This window comes from Vulpes vulpes, chromosome 6 (genome assembly GCF_048418805.1).
Source record: "Vulpes vulpes isolate BD-2025 chromosome 6, VulVul3, whole genome shotgun sequence".
Lineage (NCBI taxonomy): Eukaryota > Metazoa > Chordata > Mammalia > Carnivora > Canidae > Vulpes > Vulpes vulpes.
Window position 1 is genome coordinate 103,651,247 of NC_132785.1, and position 24,270 is coordinate 103,675,516.

Sequence of the window (24,270 nt, forward strand, 5' to 3'; positions counted from 1 at the left end):
GTGAGATCCCAGCAGGGCTCAGCATGATGTGAGAGGAAGAGGCTGGGAGAGCACTGCGCCCGTGGGACCCAGGTAGAACCTTCCAGGAGCCTGGATGTGATGCTGCAGGACAGCTCGTGCGAACCCGTGGTGTCCTACAAGAAGGGCCAGGTGCCCCAGGCCTCGGAGAGAACGTCTTCCCAGAGCAGGCAGCTAGGCCTTTCTTCACAGAGTCCCTGGCCTCACACCATCTCTCGTTCCTCGCCTAGGACCACACCCGTGTGGTGAGCCCCATCATTGATGTCATCAGTCTGGATAATTTTGCCTACCTCGCTGCCTCTGCTGACCTTCGTGGAGGTGCGTCCATCTCCTGGGGGAGGGGCTGTAGACTTGAAAGGGGCCGGGGTGGGCAGTCTAAAGCCTTGATGGGGTGCTCTTCTTCCCCGCTATGCCAGAGTGTCTCACACCACCCCCTTACCTCCAGAAAATGAAAAGGGATAGCGTCAAGCCGTCAGGTTCAGGACAAAGCCCTCTGGCACAATCAGGGACAGAGCCAAGCTAGTCTTTTGTCTTCCTCTCCGCACAAACCCTGACACATCCTTCCCAAATGCTGTCAGCCCAGGGAGCATGCCCACAAGTCCTGGCAGGAGGACATGATACGACAATGTCTTGAATGAACCCCTGGTGTGTATGCCTGGAGGTGGTTCTGGCCCCAGGCTGGCAGCCACATATGGCTATTGAACTCTTAACATGTGACCAGTCTGAATTGAGATGTGCTGGAAGGGTCAACTACACACCAGGTTTCAAAGTCTTAGTATGAAAGACTGTAAAATACCTCATTGTTTTTTATATTGATTCATGTTGAAATGATAACATTTTGGTTAAATTGCATTAAAATATAGTGTTCAAATTAATGTTGTATGTTCTTACTTTCTGATATGGCTACTAGAAAAATTTAAATTACACATATGGCTTGAATTTCTGGCTTGCATCAGACTTCTTTTGGACAGCTCTGGTCCAGACTTTACACTGTGTTGTCCAATATAATAGCCATATTTGGCTATTTAAATTTTTTAAAGATTTTATTTATTTATTCATGAGAGACACAGAGAGAGAGGCAGAGACACAGGCAGAGGGAGAAGCAGACTCCCTATGAGGAGCCTGATGCAGGACTTGATCCCAGGACCCTGGAATCACGCCCTGAGCCGAAGGCAGTTGCTCAACTACTGAGCCACCCAGGTGCCCCTGGCTATTTAAATTTAAATTAATTACAACTAAATAAAATTCAAATTCAGTTCCTTAAGTTGCACTAGCCACATTTCAAGTGCTCAATAACCCCACGTGGCTAGTGCCTACCATATTGAATAGTGCAGATAGAGAACATTTCCATCATTGCAGAAAGCTCTATTGGACAGGCTGCACTAGAGAATCTGTTGCTAGGAGCTAGTAGGCAGAGTGGTTTTCCTATTTGGGGCCCAGCCTTCCAAAAAATTGAAACAGCTATTACTTAGGTCTTAGAGTTGAATGGGATTCTGAAGGGAGCCAGGCATTTCTCCTGTGAGGAATCACCTCAGGGCCTTTGCACTTGCTGTCTCCCCCCTCCCCCCACCTGGACTTCCCTTTCCGCACTCCATAGATCAGTCCATCATTCAGGTCAAATGTGATCCCATTACAGAGACTTTCCTGACTACTCTTACTAGAATGGGCACCTCTCTTCTTTATTTTTCTTTTAGCACTTTTCACCTTTGACTGGCAGATTATCCTCTTACTGATTTACCTTTGTAGTCTCTGTCCTACCCAGTAGATTGAAACTGTGAGGGCAGGGACCTGTCTCATTCTGAGTGAAGGAACGACTGCATGAATTGCCCAGTGCCCTCTGTGAGCTGGGCTCTGATCAAGAGAGACCGAGGGCAGTAGCTCTGCCCCCAAGCTCTGTCCTCACCCCACTCTATCCCTTAGGATTTGACTGGAGCCTACATTTCAAGTGGGAGCAGATTCCTCTGGAACAGAAGATTGCCCGGACCGATCCCACCAAACCCATAAGGTCAGTGCTGCTGCGGGCTCTGTGGACACCCCTTCCTTCCCTGGGTTGGGGTCCTGGGAGGCCACTGGGGGGCCATCTCAGTTGCTGGTGCTCCTGAGATTGCACTAAGTGCTGACTTGGTTCTGGGCCCCAGGGACAGGGAAGACAGAGGCCAGGGAGCTGCCAAACATCCTGCCCCTGCAACTCTGCAAGCCAGGGATTCTGGGGGCAAGTGGCCCATCTGGAAGGGCTCCCAGCTTAACCAGCTTACGCATGGCTTCATTCCTCTCCTTGCTCCCAGGACCCCTGTCATAGCTGGAGGAATCTTCGTGATTGACAAGTCCTGGTTTAACCACTTGGGAAAGTATGATGCCCAGATGGACATCTGGGGGGGTGAGAATTTTGGTAAGTTGGAAATAGCAATAGCAATTACAACAATAATGGGTAACCCTGCTTGAGCACCTTCTGTACATAAGGCCCTGTTCTATATGTGTAATTAATTCATTTAATCCTCACAAGTCCTGAGGTAAATACTATTATATCTCCATTTTACTGATAAAGAAACTGAGGTACAGAGAGGTTAAGTAATTAGTCCAGAGCCACACAGCTAGTAAACAGAGATTTAGGTGGCCAGGGGGAGTGTGTGGTCACATGGCTAGACATGTATGTGGAAAAATAAATTGTAACCAGGGCTGCAGCTTAAACACACAGCTGCTTCTCTTCCAGAAAAAGCCAGGGATGGGGTGGGGGGTGCAGCAAAGTTTGGCTAAATGTCAGCAATGGGGGCAGACGGGCCTCGGTGCAAATCCTGGCCCTACCGCCCACTAGCTGTTAGGCCCTGGACAAGTTAAAGCCTCCCTCAGCCTCATGTCCTCAAGAGGCTGGCATGAGTACCAGATAAGAGAGGAGTTAAAATGCGTGGCGCACTGCTGGTGGCCGTTGTCATTACCTATGGCGCTAGAGGAGCCCTCTGGCTCCAGCAGGAAAGGCAAGAGCCCAGTGAGCCCCCAGGGTGGCCAGCGAGGTTCAGTTAGTTAAAGGCCCGATACAGAAGGAACATGGGACATGGATAACATAAGGGGGTCTACTGAAGACCCTATGCCCACAATGTAGGCAAGCTATAGGGAGCCACAGGGACAGCTTAGTCCTGGGCTGGGCTGGTGACTGCTGCGAGGTGCAGCCACTCCTAGTTCTGAAGGATAGGGAGGGAGTGCCCTCTGACAGGAGCTGCGGTCTTGGGGCACCTGTAGGCAGCCCACAGAGCCCAGGCGGTGGGTGTTGGAGGATAAACACCCACCCTCATATTCCCCTCCTCCGACTCTGACTGACCCTGCCAGCCGGCAGGAGGGAAGCCCACAGTGGCAAGGAGCGGGGTGAAGGATGGGGAACAATCCGGGGCTCTCCTGTTCTTTGCAGAGCCTTTTGTTTCCTTCTTCATCCTCACCAGTTTTCTTGTGAAGTAAATAGGGCTGGTGGTATCCCACCCATTTGACAGGTGGGAAAACTGAGGTCAACGCTGCCTTCCAGATTTCAATCGGGAAGGTCCATATCTGACAGGTTCATGTGCTGCTCCTATGAGAGCCGCTGAAGTGTTGTGAGGTGTGATCAAAGCGAATTCTGTGTTTCTGGAAGGTGAGGAGCAACTCTTCCTTCTCTCTCCCCGATCGGGACACAGAGAAGCAGTGAGGCTTCTAATAGGTCATCCAGAGGCACCTGGGTGGCTTAGTCAGTTAAGCGCCTGCCTTTGGCTCAGGTCATGATCCTGGGTCCTAGGATCGAGCCCCACATCGCACTCCCTGCTCAGAGGGGAGCCTGCTTCTCCCTCTGCCCTTCACCCTACTCTCATGCTCTCTCTCTCTCTCTCTCAAATAGATGGATAAAATCTTTAAAAAAAAAAATTGGTCTGATCCTAATTCAAAACCAACTGGAGTGGAATCAGGCGTGGAATGTTCTCCCCTTTGTAACTTACTCTTGGAAACCATTTGCAGACAGGCATTTGGAGAAATAAATTCTGGGAATTGGGGTGCACTGACTCTTCCATTCTGACCTCTTTTCACATGTCTTGGGCCCTTGTTTGTCCTCAGTCTCGGCCTCAAAGGAGCTTTGGCAAAGCAGGTTTCCCGTAAAGACTCAGAGGACTGGGAAACTAATAGTCTCTCCTACATCCAGGAGCCTTTTTCTTTTGGCTTTTTAGTCTTCTTTTTTTTTTTTTTTTTTAAGGCTGATGATTGACAGAGAAACAAGTAAATGATCAAATGGCTAACTTCAAATTCTGCCTGAGGCAAGGGCTCCATGGTTGGGGAACTTGAAAGGTGAACCACAGAGTGGTTGGTTCTGGGAAGGGTTTTGTTTCTTAGAAGAAATTCAAAGAAATTTCTAGGCTAGCCATGGTGCTCAGATGTTTAGCTGCTGGGAGCAGTTTTGAGCCAAGAGAGCCCTGCTGCTAGTGGGTTTAGGCCTTTCATTTTTATTCTTTTGTTGAAGGAAGGGAGGTGCCCAGACTGAGACTCATTCCCGTGTCCTCTCAGAGAGCGGAACTCCGGCACCCCAGAGGCCACCGTATATGGAGGTGGCAAACATGAGAACCTTGGGATTCCCACTAGAGGTCCTTTTAAAAGGTAGTCAGATTGTGGCAATCCTCTGCTCATGACCCTGCAAGGACTGTCACATCACTGCCATCAAAGCCCACAGTCCTCACACCATCTGCCCTGCCCCCACAGCATACCAGCAGCTCTGTCCACATTCTCCTGCCTCTCCCACTCGGCCTCACTCGGCCCCCCACCCAGCCACCCCCCGGCCACCAGCCCTGCCAGGCCTCCCTGTGGCCCCTGGAACTTGCCACCACTCCAGCCTGTACCTCTGCCCTGCTGGTCCTTCTGCCTGGAATGTTTCTCCCCAAAGAGCTGTGTGACTTGCTTCTTCACCTCCTTACAAGTGAGGACTTCACACTCAGTCTGACTAAAACTATAGCCCTCCCTGCTCCACTGGTGTTCTTCAGCCCCTACCTGCTTCATCTGTCTCCACCGGACTTAATGCCGTCAGACAGACTACACATTTTACTCATTTTCTTGTCTACTTGCATTTTTGTTTCTTATCTTAGTGAGTTCCTGTCTCCCACCCATGAGTGTGGAAGGATTCTAGAACAGTGTATGACACATAAAATCGGGTACCCAATACAATTTTGCTGAATGAACTAAGGAGTCTGGTTTAAACAGTACAGCTTGTTGGACAAAATGTGAACTTGACATTGTAATTCTGCAACAGAGAGTTTGTGTGATCCTGGAGAGGTTAACATGTTTGGGCTTCCCAGACCTGATTAAAAACATAGGGACAGGGATGCCTGGCTGGCTCAGTCTGTAGAGCATATGACTCTTAATCTCAGGGTTGTGAGTTTGAGCTCCACACTAGGCAGGGAGCCTACTTAAAAAAGAATAAATAAATTTTAATATTTAATAAATATAAAAGCAAGCAAAACCATATGGGGATGATAATACCAGCTTCACATGCTTGCTGTGAGAATTAGACTTGGGTTATAGAGGATGGCACATAGTAAGTGCTCAGTGCTCAGTAAAAGGGCAATGTTTACTGCTTCTTACTGTGTTGTGGGTAATGACCGTAACAGTATGGACATAATGCGCTGGTGAGATGAAGTAACTTTCCTAGCATCACCAAGTTGGTCCAGCAGAAATGGAACCAGAATGCAGCTCTCTGTCTGTTGGCCAACCTAGGGAAACCCATCAATCTGGTTGATTGGCCAACCCTGATATGCCACATACCCAGCCCTGGCCCCTGGCCCACGTCTGGAAGTTGTCTGCTGTACATAGGCTGGCCAGAGGTGGGCATTAGTCACTGCGGGGGTGGGAGTCGGCCCTGATGAACTGCACCAGGTAAGAACCCCCAGGCCTGGCCAGGGACCATGAGTGTCCATACAGCCAACTGGGGAGTGGGAAGGGGACCAAGGCTGGAACTCATGAGAAAATGGCCTTTTTTTTTAAAGAAAATTCAAAACAAAACAAAAAACAAAGGTTGTGTATTTTCTGGGACAGGAAGGAGATGTTTTAATGTCACAGAGTGTCTGTCCCACTGTAGGGTTAATATGAAACAGTAATCAGAAGAGATTAGGTTCAGACAGCTGCTAGGGCGAGTCCTTGCCAGAAGTGATAATGTTGAGTCAAGAAAAGAGTAGGCAGTTTGTGGTGTCCCCCTTCCAGGAAGCAGAACAGCGCCTTGCACCTCTCAGCACTGAGGGACCACAGTTGCCCGCAGAAGCTCATTCAGCATCCCCACCGCTATCAAAAGGAAACCAGTGGTAGCCTGTACATGGAGACCCCCTGCGCCAAGAGGGAGGTCTGGGGCCAGAAAGACCTGCTGGAGCAGTCTGTGGCCAGGCTGATGGTCTGTTTTCCAGCCTCGTGGATGCCCAGAGCTGACTGACAAGCAAATGCATTCTTTCTTAACAATGTCTGGATGGGGCTTTCTAGTCAGAGGCTGGAAATGATGCCATATTTGATTCAGTTTTCCTTCTCCTCATGGTCTTGGTGTTGCTTCAGAGCTTTCCCCACTGCTCTTCCAGGGCTCAGAGGCGGGCAGTGTATAGGGGGGTTGGCGTGTATGTGTGTGTGTGTGTGTGTGTGTTGTGGTGTCTGTGGGGTGGGGTATGTGGAAGGGGTGTGTGTGTGTGTGTGTGTGTGTTGTGGTGTCTGTGGGGTGGGGTAGTGGAAGGGGTGTGTGTGTGGAAGAGGTGTATGTGTGGTATGTGTGTATAAGATGTGTGTGAAGAGTGTGTGTGCAGTATCTGTGGGGTGTGTGGAAGGAGTGTGTGTGGAGGGGGTGTATGTGTGGCATATGTGGGGTGGGGTGTGTGAAGGGTCTGTGTGTATATATATGTGTGTGTGGTGTCTGGGGTGGGGTGTGTGTGGTATATGTGTGTTTGTGATATGTATATGTGGTATGTGTGGAAGGGGTGTGTGTGGTCTGTGTGACGGGGTATATATGAAGAGTGTATGTGTGTACGTGGTGTGTATGGAGGGGTGTGTGGGGGACAGGGTATGTGTGGGATGGGATGTGGGGGGTATATGTAGGGGTGTGTGTGTGATGGGAGCGGGGTGTGCACATGCATGTCAGGAACATGTACAAGGATGGGTACATCCTGTGTAAAAGGGCCCAGGAGCCCTGAGCCCGCCATGTGCCTCCAAGGAGACACCAGAAACAAGGGACACCTTCACTCAGCGGGGACTTGCCGGGGACTCATCCCTCCTGACGGCTGCCATCTCCTGCAGAGCTCTCCTTCAGGGTGTGGATGTGCGGTGGGAGCTTGGAGATCGTGCCCTGCAGCCGGGTGGGCCACGTCTTCAGGAAACGGCACCCCTACAACTTCCCTGAGGGCAATGCCCTCACCTACATCAGGTAGGTCACATGCAAAGAGCACCAGGCTAGGAACCAGGACACTTAGGTCCTAGACCCCATCAGCCCTGTTAGTTACTCATGTGGCTTTGGGCAGGTACCCCCCCCCCTTTCTGGGCTTCAGTTTCCCCATTTGTTCCCTCCAATTCTGGGATGCCAGGTGCTTTAAGGGGTGAAAGGATGAAATTGAGAGTGTTGTCGCCAGGCCTCCCTTGTCTTGACCATCTTTGTCCATAAGTGTCTTGGAAAACTGGCCCAATCATTAACTGGGGGCCACTCACCACTCACTGGTCCTGGGTTCTGGTCATGAATGCCATGTCCTGAGCCTGACTTGCTCAGCATCTGCACATCCATGTCCCCAGACCAGCTCTCCTGGTGGGGATGGAAGGGGAAGAGTGCCCTGAGCACCCCCTTTGAGGACAGTTCTTTGGCTCTATCAGGCCCATGCTTCCTTGTTTGCAGCAGGGGCTCCCTGGTCCAGCTAACCGAATGGCTTATTATTTTGGTTTTCTTCTCCCCGATACACACCCCAGTTTTTAATTTTTATTATTATAAAAGTAGTACATGTTCGCTGTTAACTACAAGCTGTGCCAGTATATATTATATGGACCTACCTGTACATATATGTGTTTTTACTCTTTATATTGTATACAGAGGAAAAAACACAAGTTCTTTTTACCCAGTCTGACTCCTATCCGACCTGTCTCTTCAAAAGTTAACTACAGTTACTAGATTTCTGGTCTATCATGTCAGGCCTTTTAACTCATTTTCGTATATGTAGTTCATGTAGAGAGAAGCACATACACCATAACTTTGCATTTTTGTATAAATGGGGTCATGCTCTGTGTTCTTTCTGCAGCGTGCTTTCTGCCCACACTAAATTATAGCCAACCTTCCGTATCAGTACATCCTGACCACGGCATGTACCCTGTCATGTAAAAGTAGGGGCCATTATTTTCCTATCGATGCACATTTAGGCTGTCACCTGTGTTTTACTAAACAAATATTTGGTACCTGTCCTTTTTGCCCACACGCAGGCATGTTGGCAGGAATAGATTCCTCCAGTGGAGTGTGAAGAGTATATGGACATGAATTGTTGGATGTTAGCAAATCATACTCCTTGATACCACCCCAAATAGTGTTATTTTGCATACATTCCCAAGATGCTCATCACCCTGTATTGCACAGAGCTGATCTTGATCCTAACTCTGTCATCACACTGGTGACTTTATTTTGTTCCTTCCTCCCCTTTTAGGAATACCAAGCGCACTGCAGAGGTGTGGATGGATGAATACAAGCAGTATTACTACGAGGCCCGGCCCTCAGCCATCGGGAAGGCCTTTGGCAGGTGCGCCCCTCCACCAGCTGTTTGCTTCCCTCCACCCACGTTAGCACAACCATAGCAAAACATAAAATGGTCTGGACGCCAGGGAAACACTCACAGTCTCCTTGGTGACTGAGGCCCTCCCTGCTGGGCTCTTGGGAGGGGGGGTTCTGGTAGGATACGCGGCATGAGACAAGACTGGGTCCTTGAGGCGCATGTAGCCTCGTGGGGAGAAATAGCCAGAGAGGGCTCGGTGATGAGAAAGAGCCACCCATTCACAAGCTGCCTGCAGGAAAAAGGGTATGGGTGGGAGTACTCAGGGCTGGGCTCTCTGCAGAAAACACTTGGGGTTTTGCTGCCACCCCCTGCTGTTCAAAATACGTTTGTGATCGGTTAGCCTGTTTTCCTGTCCTGGACTGGCATGACTACAGTCTAGTTAAACATTTTCAAAATGTAGATTGGTTATGAAATCAATTTCATGGGTCGTGACCGGCATTAAAAAAAAAAAAAAACGATAGAGAACACTCTAGATTGGTACAAGCAGAATATAAAGGAACAGTTGATTGTAGTTAAGCCTAAGTATTGTTTGCTGAAATTTATTTCAGTTATACATGTATATATGTGTAGCTATATATGCACATGGGAATACTCGATCACAATATAAGATATATTTCTTTTTTTTTAAAGATTTTATAAATTTATTCATGAGAGACACAGAGAGAGAGGCAGAGACACAGGCAGAGGGAGAAGCAGGCTCCGTGCAGGGCTCGATGTGAGACTTGATCCCAGGACTCTGGGATCATAATCTGAGTCAAAGGCAGATGCTCAACCACTGAGCCACCCAGGCACCCTACTTCTTTTCGTGGAAAATTAACCTTTACTGAAGACCTCCCCTGTGCAAGGCTCTTAGGCACTCTTAATTCATTTGATTCTCCAAAAACCTTCTGAGATAGGTGGTCATATTTACTGGTGGAGAAAGGTCATCAGCCAGTGGCCATTTCCATCAGTGTAGCAGAGGATGCTGGGGAAGTGAAACTGTGGCATCCATGGCTACATCAGAGCGGTCTTGTTTGCCAAAATTCCTGAAAGATGTTTAAAGCATGGTTTTCTTGTTAAACCTTTTCTGCTAAAATTGGAATACCGGAAAGGAAAACTTAGAGCTCAGTAAGACTCTGCTCTCTGAGAAAGTAAGGACCAGCTAGTGATGTGCTGAGATCTCAAGAAGTGAGAAGCCAGAGCAAAGCAGGGCCCCAGCCAGCTCCCCTGATCCAGGAAAGTGAGCAGGAATTTAAGGAAAGAAATCAGGAATGGCCAGGAGACCCAGGGTGACCTTGCAGGTCAGAGAAAGATTTATGGCAGGTGGCCACGGCTATGGCTAGAGGGCAGGCTGGGGACAGCTTCTGGTTCTGCCCAACCTGGGGTGGGCAGAAAGAGAAGGCCCGCCTCCTGGGGCTTCCTCCCTGCACCCACTTGTCAAAGCCTGAGCGTTCCTTCTCTTTCAGTGTGGCCACGCGGATTGAGCAGAGGAAGAAAATGAACTGCAAATCCTTCCGCTGGTACCTGGATAATGTCTACCCAGAGCTCACGTGAGTATAGCCCTCAGCTTGTGTGTCTTGGGGGACCCGCCCCCTGAGATCTCCCCAGCTTGGGCAGTCAGGCTCTTTCTAGTTGTCACTGTTCATCTTCACGTGAAGGCTCTGGGGGGAATGGGAAGGAGTTAAAAGTGAGAGGTGGTAGGAACCAAACTTTTAATGGACTGGGTTGTAGAGCCAGAAGTGGGCATTGTCCCCATAGGGAAACAACACTGCATTATGGAGCAAAAACCACAAAAGTAAAGATTCATTGCTTTTGACTCTGTTCTCTCCCTTCTGGGAGTTTATCCTAAGGAAAGAAAGCAAGCAAAGCAAAAGACTATCGACAAGATGTTCATTCAGCATAGGCTTCTCTGCTGCTGTGATAAATCTGGAGATAACTAATAATAGGAGGTGGGCATAGTGAATCCCAACGCATGGATCCGAACAAATATTATCTGTCCATTAAGATTGCAATGATAGAGACGGAAAAGCCATGGGGAAACGTTTGCTTTGACAAACTCTAAGGAGGATGCAAATGGTGTGTGCACTGGAGCTGAGAAGCTGTATCTGAGTGTGTGTGTGTGTGTGTGTGTGTGTGTCAGCTCCTGGACTGGGGGTGAAGTTGTAAGGCTGGGGCAGGGCAGTGAGGATTCCGTTTTTCTCCTTTTAAAATCCTTTTCAGCCTCTTAACTACGTCCACATGGCTCATTTCCTCACCTCCTTCAGGTCTTGACTCAGATGTCCCCTTCTGAGGCGGGCCTTCCCCCACGAAGTCTCTGTTTGCAGAGCACCTCCCTCCCCCAGCATCACCCGCTCATTCCACCATTACCACCATCAGGGCCTATGTGGCCAGGTAATTTTGTTCTTGCCTCCCTGCACGTGACAGTACACGTGTGAGGGTAGAGGTGTGGACCTGCTTTGTTTGCTGCTTGATCTCCAGCCCCTGGGACAGAGCCTGTCACAAAACGGGCACTTGATAAATATTTTTGAGTGAATAAATTGCATAGTCAATAAGCCTCAATAGTAATAACTTGGAAATTAGCATTCTCCTTTCTATAGCTGTCACCTCGGGGAACGGATTATTTCATAACTGCCAGCTTTCTCCCAAGGATGGTGCTGCAGCTTTCCAGAACACTCACCCCTCAGAGCCTGCATGTCCTCGAAGAAGGCAGATCTTTGTTTTTTGAAAGCAGATTTGATTTTTGGAAAAGAGCCATAGTTAGGTTGTCACCAAATCCAGTGAACCAGGCGATTACCCCCAGATAAGGTGATCCTGGGTCCCATCTAGAGTATGACAAGGAATGGAACAGGTATCGAGAATAAACTGATTCTGGGAGCAAGTTTCAAGGAATTTCAAGACAATGTGAGCAACAGCAGCATCCTTGAAAAGAGTTGGCAGCCTGGCTAAGCCAGCTCCCCACACAATGGCTGTGGAGGGGAGAATGTTGATTTAGAAAAGTATAATAAATGAACCACTTTCTCCAGTGGCCACTTTTAAGGGGATGGTTTCATTCAGACATGTCATTTCTGAGGAAAAAAAACAGTCATTCCTTTATATCTGTCAGAGTTTAGACAACATTGGGAAGGAGCCATGGGCTCTAGACCTCAGGCCGGAGCTGGGAAGCCTGTGGGACTCATCAGGGAGGACTGGGAACGTTACCTTTCCATTCCACACCCAGTCCCCACACATGGTGTCCCATGTCCTCCCCTGAGAACCAAGAGGAAAAAGTGCTTTGTAACTTTCAGAAACTTGGATCTATCACAAGACAGGAGAGTGGATGAAACCAGCTCTGTTAAATGAAGAGGATGAGTCATCTTCTGTTTGTTCTGGCACTGTGGGAAGTTTTAAAATATGATTTTTTTTTTTTTTTTTGTCGGTAAGATAGAAACTGCAGACCTCATTCCTGTCCAGGTTACTCGTCCCTGGTATGCTCTTCAAGGTCGGCCTCAGTTCTCAGGGTGCCCGGCGAGGAGTGCCTCTAGTTGTTGGTTAGGAAGGACATCTGGATGCCAAACTGATACCAACTTTCCTCCAAACAGGGCATCCTAACAGTTGGCCCACACTTGCAGATGGTCGGTAGAGAGACAAAGGAGGCGAAGGGAAAGGCCTCTGCTTTCCTAGGCCTGCTTACAATCCCACCACAGCTCTGCCCCCATCAGACCGGAGTCCAGCGGCTGCCCTCAGCCGCTGCTCCTTTATTATTTTATTAGGATGGTCGGGAACGGTAGTGCAAGCTGTGCATGCCACATTTGCAAGGGCGCTAGCCGGACAGTGGATATTGCACATTTATTATAACAGTTCCTGGCAGATGGTGGTAAAAGTCTTCGGCAAAACCAGTATAATCTGACAGTTTTCTAACAGATGGAAGTGAAATGTCTCGAGGAGGGGATGCTTTTGCTATTTCTACAAAGGCATCATAAGGGCTCATGGCAGCCCAGCTGGGAGGAGGCCCACAGGGAGGGAAGCAGCTGCGGATGTAGCCAGGAAGCCGAGGAAGGGTAGTGGAGATGACCATCACAGTGGCCCCAGGGTTGCTGCCACATGGACACCCCTGGAGCTACATCGGGTTTGGAGATTGTTGCCCATACCCCAGGTTTCCTCCATAAGCTTTGGTGGGCAGGCCTCCATGGACAGCACCCACCTCAGCTCTGAAAGCTGATCCCCCTACACATGTCCCTGAGGACAGGGGCAAGGAGAAGAACACAGAAGGATCTGGAACAGCTTGGGCTCTGAGCGGGTCTGGGGGGGGGTGGTCTCAGCAGGCATCTCATCTCCATAGAGAGGGCAGTAGAACATGTCCCTGGATGAAGCAGAGGGTGGGATATCTTTGCACCCCAGCACCTTTGCCCTGGTAGAGGTTGCGAATTCAAACCCTGATCGGATGGGCAATGCAAATCAATCCGGTGGGCAGCAGTGAGACACTAGGGAGTTGTGGGGACCATGGCAAACTGGGATGCAAAAGCCCATCCCCCAGGGGCAGCTACTACTCACGATGGACCAACCATGTGTTAGTACGTCAAGTGCCTCGCTGGAATGCAAGCTCAGTGTGGCCTGATCTTTCTGTTTTCTCAAGAGAAGCTGGGTTCAGATTTCTTTGTGTAACCATCAGATTTTTAATATTACCAATTAATTAAAAGCAACAACCACCACACTCTGCAGGTCGGACAAAATTTTGGGGGGCCATATTCAGCTTGGGGACCAGTTTTTCAACCTGTGGTCTAGAATTATGCAAACTCTCAAGAGGGGCCTGGAGAATGCACACTCCTGCCAGGAGTGTGCGAGAGGAAAGTCAAAGTATCTTCCTGAGGCTTTGTGGGAGGGTGTCATGGTTTGGGGCTTTCAGGAGCTTCCATCCAGCCCTGAGGAAGGAAGACCTGGTTTGGTTGAGATCTTGCAAGTGTCGACAGCAAAGAATGCCAAAAGTCTCATGATGCCCACCTCCCCAGCCCACCTGGGTTCTCTTTGGATAGAGGTAACAAGAGGTGGTTAAGATTAGGCACATGGCCAGACTCTAAGCCCTCCTGGTTCCCTATCACCTCCGGAGGCCATAATCCAAGAGCATATATGACCAGTTGGGGCCAGCAGCTTCCTTAAGTTCATTATCCAGAGTAAGACAATGTGTTGTGTGTGTGTGTGTGTGTGTGAGAGAGAGAGAGAGAGAGAGAGAGAAAGATGTGTGTTTAAGCATATTTTCCTGCACGTATAAATTTTTAAATAATATAATATTTTGAAACACATCTGTTTTATTTGACAGTATGTTACAAACCTTTTCCATGCTATCAGATACTCATTTGGAGTCATTTTTTAATGGCTATGCAGTTTTCCATCTTACAGATAAATCAGAATTTATTTAGCCTGTCCTCTATTGTTGATATCTACGTTTTCAGTATAACCAATCACTCTGAGATGCATGTCTTTTAAATTAAATCTCTGCAAACATCCAGAATTATTGCTGCATGATAATAACTTTCCAGAAGTAGGATTGAGGTTGTTAGGCCAAAGGTATGCACATAATTTTTTGTGTGTTTTTTATTATTGGAATACAACTGACATCACTGTTGTATTCATTTCAGGTGTATAACACAGTGATTCAACAATCCTATTCATTCTGCAATGCTCCCCACAATGAGTATAGTCACCACCTGTCACCATATGACATTATTACAGTATTATTGACTATATTCCCTATGCTGGACTTTTCATCTCTGTGGCTTATTTTATAACTGGAAGTTTGTACCTCTTAAGCCCCTTTATCTATGTGTGCACATTTTTAAGGCTTTTGAAACACAATGAATGCCCTCCAGAACTTTTGGGCCAGTTTATGCTCTTACCCATAGGGTATGAGAAGATCCGATCCCATAGCTATTGCCAACACTGGGAATCGGTATTGATTGGTGTTGATATAATTGTGTATATATGATAGATTTTATATAAATAAATATGTAGAAATAATACACATTTATTACATATTATATTTATGTACATGTATATGGTAAACAAACAGTGGTGATGCTCTAACATGTATTTCTTTAATCATTAGTGCGATTGAACACATTTTTTTTTTAACACATTTTCACGTTTGTGGGTTTTAAATTGCCTCTCCGAAGTGAGCTCTTCCCTGTCATTTTTAAATCACATATTGAGTTCGTATTTGGGCCCCAGTGTCTCCTCAAGTTTTCTTCTTTCTGGACTAGGGAACCCTGGGTTTCTGGTGTGAGCTCTCTTCCCAGGGTCCTCCCAGTCATGGCTTCCAGGGTAGGAGGCTCTCACAGCTGCTCAGACCCAGTGGGACAAGGCTTAGTCTTCCCAGAGGCATCCTGCTCCTTCCCGTCCTCTGCCCTCCTGCCCCTGCTGGCTAGGGCAAGGCCCCTTCCCCTGAGACCGAGACCAAGAGCATGGTGCCTGGGGAGCTGGAGCACCACCTCTGGCTGAGGGGTGAGCAAGCCTGGAGAGGACAGAGGACAAGCCTGACTGCTCCCTTTTCTCTCAGAGTCCCGGTGAAGGAAGTGCTCCCTGGCATCATTAAGCAGGGGGTTAATTGCTTAGAATCCCAGGGCCAGGACTCAGCTGGGAACTTTCTGCTTGGAATGGGGATCTGCAGAGGGTCTGCCAAGAACCCCCCAGCACCCCAGGTAAGCTGCTTACTGCCTCAAGGTCAGGACCAGGAAGGGGAAAGGAGCCAGAGTCATTGTCCAGGAGTGGGGTGGGGAGCTTCCCTCTGCTCATTCTCATTTTCTCTCTGCCTACACCGTCCACAAACCTACTTTCCCAGGGACCCGGCATGCTCTCCCCTCACATGGCTCCTTAGGTCTGCTTCTGCCACATTCCCATCCCTTTTACCCACTTGTCACACAGTTGCCCTCTGTGCACCACCCACTTCCTCCTTACCAAGGAAGAAATGCTACCCACACAGCACCCAGTTCTCTCCTGAGATGCAGCTATGGTCAGCGTGTACCATGGGCAGCAGGGCAGCCAGGACTGCTGTGTGCACATGCGTGTGCCACACACAAGTGTTGGTGTGCCGATGTCAAACTGCTGCCCTGGTCCCACAGCCTGTCTCTCTCCCTATCCCCCCAGCAGAGCATCCCTTGGTACACCCCTGATTGCCTTCTGGCCAACTCCAGCTAAGCTCCCTGCCAATACTTTTTATCACGAAAACTTTCAAACATGTAGAAAAGTTGAAAGGACTATATGGCGAATACCCATATACTCTTATTATTTGTAGAAAATTCTACCGAAACACACAGTGTTTGTTTTATCCCCTATTACCTACCTGCCCTTCCATCACTGTACACTTTGACTCGGCCTTTCATGTCCCTGTTTTATAGGCATGGCTGTTCAGTGACCATCTCATCCAGCAGCAGGGGAAGTGCCTGACCACCACCTCCACCTCCATCACCCCAGGATCCCTGGTCATACTGCAGGTGTGCAACCCAAGAGAAGGCAGGCAGGTAAGCCTCCTCACCCCCAGGGATGTGCAGGGTAGGTGGCAGCTTCTGGCAAGGGAGCCCTGGATTGAAACAGATGGACTCAAATAAGCCCTCCAGAGTGAGGGTCACTCCAAGTGAGCATCCAGATCAAGTCTATTGTATTCATGAAGAAACACTTCTTTTTTTTTTAAGATTTTATTTATTTATTCATGAAAATACACAGAGAAGAGAGAGAGAGAGGCAAAGACACAGGCAGAGGGAGAAGCAGGCTCCATCCAGGGAACCCGACGTGGGACCCGATCCCGGGTCTCTAGGATCACGCCCTGGGCTGAAGGCGGCGCTAAACCGCTGAGCCACCTAGGCTTCCCTTTTTTTTTTTTTTTTTTAAGATTTTATTTATTTATTCATGAGAGACACAGAGCAAGAGGCAGGGAGGCTCCCTCCATGCAGGGAGCCTGATGTGAGACTTGATCCGGGATTCCAGGATCACACCCTGGGCCAAAGGCAGGTGCTAAACCGCTGAGCCACTCAGGGATCCCCAAGAAACACTTCTTTAAGTAAATATTTGTTAAACGTCCATCCTGCCAGCCTGTGAGTTCCACTAGGGCAAGGACCGTCAGTCTTGTGTCCCTACAATACTGCATCCCTATCCCCTGACAACCGCCACAGCCAAACTTGTGTTGGCTTTCACCAAGAGCCCATGCTAGGAATTTTACATAGATTGTCTCATCTTATCCTTGTGCCACCCAGGGATTTGGGCCCTAGTACCATCCCCATCTTAGAGGTGAGTAAACTGAGGCTTGCTGAATTTAAGAAGCAGGTGTCAGATGAAACATAGTTGGGAAGTGGTGAAGATGAGATTCAAACCCAGGTCAGTGTGACCCCTAAGCCCAGAGTATTAACCAGGAACACAGTAGGTGCTCGATAAGTATTTCTTGATTGTGGCTGCTGGGAAACTGAGACCCAAATACACCGATTTCCAAGCTGACATGACAGCCTCACGTGAGCGCTGCCTTTTCCATTTGTCAAACACTCAGCCATCCTGTCTCCATGAATCCTGGGAGAGAGGCCAGGCCCACCTGTCAAGAAATAAACTGATGTTCCAAGAAATGACATCACTTGCTCAGGATACACAGCAGCCCTGGGAGTCAGCCCAGCTCCCTCCCTGGCTGGGAAAGAGCCCCTCTGCCTGAGGAATGGGGACACAAAGGCCAGAGGTCTGCTCCAGCCTTCCACTGCCCACCCCGGTAGCCCTCCCTGTGCCTGAGCCTGGCCAGCCAGCGGGACGTGCAGGGGCCAGGAGGGCGCCTGGCTCTCAGACTTGGCCTGCAGGGTTTCCTCCCACCCTTTTCCTGTTTGCCTGGGGCAGCCCTTTCTGTAGAGATGCCTGGCAATTTGTTATGCCCTCTGGAAAAGCAGCCAGATCCTCTCCCTCCAGCCTGTGTGTGTGTGTGTGTGTGTGTGTGTGTGTGTGAATTGTGTGCCATGATCTGCTCACTGGGCCTGCTGGACACTTCTGAGGGGCTTCTGATGGGCAGAGGAAGTCTGTCCTGCCCCCTCGGGCTGCCTGCTGTGCCTGTAGGGATGGCCTCAGGCTCTCTTTCACTGGGGGCAGCAGACCTCTCTGAGGGTCAGGCTTTGAGACCCCTCCCATCCCTGCTTGCCGAGGCCAAGCTAGGAAGTAGCTCCTGGGGCAGCCACCACTCAAATAATTCTCTGGAGCTGGAGCATCCATCCCCCTCTATACTGACCTACCTCCACCTACTCTGCTCCTGCAAGTCCTCCAGGCCCCAAGCAGCACCCTGGGTCCTAGGGCCTCTCCTCCAAGAGGATAGGATGAGCAGGTCTCCCACTGCCAGTGTCTTCTCGAAGCTAGGCCTCCTTTCTTGGTCCCCCTTTGGCTTCCAAGGCCACTGGGCATCATGTATCCAAGAGGCTCTGTGTCCTTGAGCCAGTGCGATGGAGTCAGCAGACCCCAGCCCAGCCACCCCTCACCTCTCGGAGCCTTGGGCTCCTCCCGACCCACCTTGCAAGGTCCCTGCAGGAAGGGAGGCTGATGAGACGGGAGAGTGCCATGAGGGACACTGTTTGACCAGGCCCAGGACAGAGGGCCAGGAGAGTGCCCGATGGCATGGGTAGTAAGTGGGAATCCTACAGTTTGGAGAGTACCTCCAGGGATCGGGCCCTTCATTCATCTGCGCATTCACCCTTCATAAATAACACCGGGCTGGGTACCCGCCTGTGCTAGGGAGCGTGCAGCTCATGTTGGCCCCAAAGCAAAACGGAGGACATGCCCCAGCAATGCCCAGGAGGGGAGAACATGGCCAGCCCCTCCCAGGAGGTCATGGACTAGAAGAGCACAAAGCAACAGGATGCTGTGAGTTCCAGAGGGACCAAGGCCCTCCTACCCACTGCTCTAACTTTTAGGCCAAGGGCCTCTCTCTGCTGGGGCCACATGGGCACCCCACAGGCCCACATTCCCAAGAGGAATCTGCAGCCCCCCACATCCCTCCTGGGTGCACCTCCCAGGTCAGTTCCCTCCTCTGCCGGCCCAACCCCTGCAGACCTAGACCTGGCCCCACAGCTGGGTGCAGCTCAGCCCCTTTGCAGGCATTCCAACAAGCACATGGCCCCACCTTCTCCAAGTGGGGGGTCGAGGGGGCTCCATGCATCAGTCTGAGCACTCCCCACTTCCTGTGGGGAACAGCAGAGACACAAGGAGAGGAAAGATGGACAAACAGATCTCTCTCACTGTTTATTCTTTCCTGAGCCTTGAAGCCTGGGTCGGCCTCTCACCCTTTCTCTGGAGTGTTCCAAAGGACACCGTGTCCTTCCCCCAGCACCTCCAGATGTTCTGCAGGAACACGTCTTTTCCCCTTTGTCAAGCCTGGAGAAGGGGAGACCCAGGAGGGGACTGTAACAGGGACCCCAGGCCTCCCACCATCCTGCTGGTCTTACCCCTCATCACTACAGACATGGGGGCCAGTTCCCATTTAGAGCTATCGGTCACCTGACACACAGGTACAGCCAACAGGGAGGGGTGGGGTGTGCTGCAGGGCTGGGTGCACTGTCTGGGGCAGGACCTTGGTAAACGGAGAGCAAGAGCAGGAGCTCAGTCCCTGTTGCCCCCGTGCTGCCAAAGACACTGGGCCCGTGTCTAAAGAGAACCTAGAAATACAGATTTCTATGTGACAACTAAGCCAGATTTTAAACAAACACTGTACTGGCCAAACAAAATACATCCCTGGGTCAGATTCATTCAGCCCACGGGCCTCTGATCTAGACTCCATGCTGCACTACGGAAGCAGTGTGCATCGGAAGGGAAGGGGTTTGAGGCCATGTGTGGGGTCGGGAGCTCTTGTGAAAGGGACACAGTCTGCTCTAAATGAGAGGGGGGTGTCCTAGGGATATTCAGGCCATTTACATACATGTCAAATGAAGCTCTGGACATTATTATTTTTAATCACTGTGTTTTCTTCCCGGTTCTTCCCCCCAGAGGTGGAGGAGAAAAGCCTCTTTCATCCAGCACTCAATCAGCGGCCTCTGCCTGGAAGCCAAGCCCGCCCAGCTGGTGACCAGCAAGTGCCAGGCCGACACCCCAGCCCAGCAGTGGCAGCTGTTGCCGCACACATGACGGTAGCCCGGGGCCTCCTGTACCTTTTGCATGAGACTTTGGGACTGGAAGCGGGTTAGGGTGGGGGAGTGTAAAGCAGGCCGTTCCCATCTCCTCACATTTCTGCCGGAATCATCAGCAAACACCCCTGCCACGACACACGTTTCTCCAAAGCTTGTTCGGGGAGGGCACAGGGGAGCAGGCCCTGATGCCCTGGCTGCCGTCCCTGCCTTGCCCCAGAAGAGGTCAGGATGCTGGACTGCTGCTGGGAGAAACTGGGCAGGCCCCGTGGCCCTTTGTCCCCTCCTTTCACCCTCCTGGGGTCCCGGACAGTGTTTTGCGGGCCCTCCCCTGTTGGCTGGGGAGAGAAGGACAGAAGCCCACAGAGGGCCCCCATGGGGTCACAGGGCCCACCTGTGGGATCGGCATGTGGGCAGCATGGCTGGGGAGGCTGTGGGCGGGAGCAGGGAGAGGCAGCTGGAGAACAGGAAGGAGGCCAGAAGCTCCATGGCCTGTCCCAGGCAGGTGCTGGGCTGAGTGTGGGAGGGATGGATCTGGAGCAAAGGATGGATAATTTGAAGAAGGATGTGGATGGAAAAGCAGCAGAGCACCAAAAGAGTTAGTTTCTTCCCAACAACCCACAGTTCGTCCCATGCCATGTCAACCCTGGGCATTGTGCCCTGCACTCTGGTCTCCACATTCCCAGCAAGAGGCTGCCAAGGGGGTCTGCACGGGCAGCCTTGGGACACAGTTTATTAAACAGATCCCACTTCTGTTTGGCCATGTGTCAGGCCAAAACCTTTCTCTTGGGCCTTAAGACCTGCTGGTGCCCTGTTCCCTCTGCCTGGGCCCATGGTGATGACCATGTAAGGGCAGGCAGCCACCAGTGCACCACTGAGCAGCCCCCATCGTCATCCAGACTTTCTGACTCCTGCCTTCTCAACAGCCTTTGCCTCTGTAAATGCAGCATTATGGGGTCGAGGCGGCTGGGAAGAACAGGACCTCCCTTCTGGAGCTAAACACTCCCGAAGACATTAGGGAGTAAGTCCTGTGGCCTAAGCCTCATCCTCACCCCTCCCCACTGCAGGAGGGAGTTCTGAGAGGGTCAGTTCCCACAGTGAGGGTGGGGGCAGGAGCTGACTGGCGTCTCTCCTCTGTGTGGAGAATCCCCGGTTTCTTCTCACGGCCACTGGGCTCAGGGCCTGGTCTTGGAAACGTTTCTGCTATTCTCATATTCTCTTCCCCAACCCTACTGGCTCAGGCAGTGTGATCTTTGGCAAAAGACCAGGGATATGAGGACCCCTGGGCATCCCCCTCCCAAAGCAAATCAGCCTGAGACCTCTAGGGAGTTCATGGATTCCAGAGGGCCTGGGAATCTCCTGAAATTGTCCCCCAGATAGTGCATGTGTGTGCATATGCGCATTTTCCTGGAGAGAGAGGGTCCATGGATTTCCCCCAGCTTCTTACAGAGGTCCCTAATCCCCAGAAGATCTGAACCTCTGCTCTAGATTGGAGCAACCATCCAGCCAAGCTGCCATGCCCCTTCTCCCTCCCTGGCGTGCCTAGACTGGTAGGGTCCTGCTCCTCCACGTGCCCTCAGGCCAGCAGCCCCACCTGGGGGGGTCTCAGTGGCTTCTTGTCACCCCCTGGCTCTCACTAGGCCCTCACAAGCAGTGCTCTTGTGCCCCAGCACGGGGCCCTTGGCCCCCAGGGCCACCACCTTGCATCCTCTGTCACCATGTTTCTTCCACCCCCATCTCTGTTGTATGTGTCTCTCCCCCTCCCACAGGCAGTGTGGACCCTTGAGGATGGGGGAGCACAGCTTCCCTCACTGAATGTAAGGGGGCTACTGCTCAGAGAAGCCTCTGAGAACTCCTTGCTTCCCCCTGGTCAGACTGTGCTTGTCAGCCACCCCTTGTGGGACTCAGCCCTGGTCTGTTCTTGCTTTTCCTCTCCTTGAGCAAAGCATGTGCCACTAGCTGTCCCTGAGGGCCTTGTCTTTATGAAACACACACTTGGAATAAAACCACTTCTCACATGTACATGTGCACCAGTGCCTTCCTTTCTGACTCCAAAGCCACTGTTCCCTGCCTCATGGAGAAGTTAGGGCCTCGATTCTATAAAAATGAAACGGAACACACTCAGGTCTAAGCCCCTCTTGTACCTGACAGCTTGCTCTTCAGCCCATATGCCCCATGGTACCCCAGGGAGCCAGCAGGTGGCCCTGCTGCTGGGCAGGGTGGGACCAGAGCCCAGGCTCCTGTGACCTCATCGCGGGACTGTACTTGGGGCTTTGAAGTGGAAACCACAGGGCTTTTCCCAACGCTGGCCTTTTGCCAACCCTCTCTCCTTCCCTGAGTGACAGCCCTGACCCCCCCTGAACTGCCCTGCCCCACCTCTCCCACACAAGAAGGCAGTGGTAAAATGCAAGTGGGACATCTTCTTGGGTAGAAATAACAAAATAATTCCAGAAAGAATCCTATCAGCGTAGCCTTGCTGATTGGGTAGCAGATGCTCTGCCTAATGTTTCCATGGAAACCAATGGAAGGCCCCCACCACTCCTGTGATCAGAAACTGAACCTACCCAGGTAAAAATAAATGCTGCTTCAGTGCACATCCAAACTGTGGTGGGCAGGCCCATGTGCAAGTGAACCTCTCCTGCACGCAGCCATTTCTGCCCCCAGCCCCCCACTTCATCTCAGGGTCGCTCACTCGGGGTTCCCAGAACTTCTGGCCACCATGCCCCTGGCTGGTGACAGTTTTGAGCACACAGAGTGGCAGCAGAGCCAGGCATGGGCTAACTGGACACAGGCAGCAGTTTGCCCCAGAAGCCTCTGGCAGTAGTCTGTCTCCCTCGTGGAGGGAGGCCATCCCCTGGCGGAGCACATCCACTGCCAACCTCCTTCACAGGGCCTTATCCTGGCCAAGCTGGGCCAAGCTGGGCTCTCCAGTTCCATCTGTTTTCCTTCCCAGCCTCCAAGGGCTCTGGTGCTGCTTCTCATGCTCTCTCGCCCTCCTCCAAACCTACCTCCCTGGAGGCCTAGTTTCTCTTCCACCACCGCCACTTTTTTTTTTTTTTTTCCTGGAAAGCAAGACTTTAGCCAGCTCCTGGAGGGGTCTGCCCAAACTCTCAGGTGGCCCTTAGCAACAACGCGCCTTGCAGAGCACAGCAGAAGAGTCTCGAAGAGCACGCAGGTGGGGAGGGCAGGAGGGGCATCAGCAGGAGGCCAGCCTCCCATTTATCCAGCAGGGAGGGTTCCCTCCATCCCTGGACCCCTGTGACTTGGCCTCAGTTTTCCCAGAGGCTCTGCCCCATGCCTTTCAGGAGAGGGGTCTTCCGTCTGCAGTTGGGAGAAATAACATGGGTGACACCAGTCTTCCAGGGGGTCCGGCACCCCCAGGCTTGCAGAGGACCTTCCATCACCGAGCAAGGTGTGGTCCCCTCCCACCGAGGGAACAGGAGAAGAAACCAGGAAAGGAGAAGCTACAGTTGTGACACACACCGCTTCGTTCCCGACAGTGCTCCCACTGTCCCTGCTATTGCTGGGCGTCCCTGCCATGTTTGAACCTGTTTCCTCCAGAGAGAGGGGCCCAGGCAGCTTCTCACCTTAACATGTCTTCACTGCTGGGCACTCAGCAGAGACCTCAGGTGAGGCAGGTGGGGACCACCCTCTCCTGGGCCCACAGCTGGGCTGGGTGGGTCGCCAGGAGGATGGAGGCTCCAGAGCCATCCGAGGACAGCCCTCTGCCGTGGGCCTGGACCCCACGAAGTGTGAGGAAGCCTGTAAATGGAGTGTGGACCTCAGGGCCCCTGTCAGTCAGTCTGTCCCCCACTCTGCCACTTACTGGCCATGTGGTCTTGAGTCCCTTACGTCATCTCTCAGCCTTGGGTTCCTCTCCTGGAAGAAGGCAGGTACTCCTAGCCCTGGAGGGGTTTTGGGAGGAATGATTTATTTCAGGAGTGCAGAGCATCTTTCTAAAAGCCTAGTAAACATGCATTAGTGCTCCTATTAATAAACATCTTGGGAGTGCCCGCTACATACTAAGCACTTCACCAGGAGTGGTGACACAAACAGAAACAGAACAGAAACCGTCTCTGCCCTTAAGGACTAACATTCTAGCAGGAGACATGGACAAAGCAGCAGGCCACCGTGATACCCCATGATAAAAGCCACAGGGAATGCGGGAACTATGGGGGCAGCCAGGGGGAGCACCTCTCACTGTGGTGTGGGGGCCAGGAGTCCTGATGCTTCCAGGACAGCTGGACGGGACCCTCAGGACAATGCCTGCCTCAGGCTGGGCCAAGGGCAGGCTGGATGAGGCTTGGTGGAAGCTAGCCATGCTAGCCAGGCTGGTGGCTCAGCAGGTTCATGCACACAGCATTGTGGCGATGTAGACCAGCCTGTAAATCATAGAAGGATTC

At 51.2% G+C, this 24,270-nt stretch overlaps 1 protein-coding gene across 1 annotated transcript in view; it reads left to right on the forward strand.

Moving 5' to 3' along the window:
- Positions 1-21,889, forward strand: part of GALNT16 (polypeptide N-acetylgalactosaminyltransferase 16) — a 90,990-nt gene extending 69,101 nt beyond the window's left edge. Inside the window, exons 8-16 of the mRNA XM_026008469.2 lie at positions 249-336; positions 1,939-2,023; positions 2,304-2,407; positions 7,282-7,408; positions 8,661-8,753; positions 10,232-10,315; positions 15,295-15,436; positions 16,133-16,255; positions 19,731-21,889. Coding sequence (XP_025864254.2) covers positions 249-336; positions 1,939-2,023; positions 2,304-2,407; positions 7,282-7,408; positions 8,661-8,753; positions 10,232-10,315; positions 15,295-15,436; positions 16,133-16,255; positions 19,731-19,868 — 984 coding nt within the window. The 3' untranslated portion in view covers positions 19,869-21,889. The remainder of the gene's footprint in view (positions 1-248; positions 337-1,938; positions 2,024-2,303; positions 2,408-7,281; positions 7,409-8,660; positions 8,754-10,231; positions 10,316-15,294; positions 15,437-16,132; positions 16,256-19,730) is intronic.
- The last annotated feature ends 2,381 nt before the right edge of the window (positions 21,890-24,270 follow it).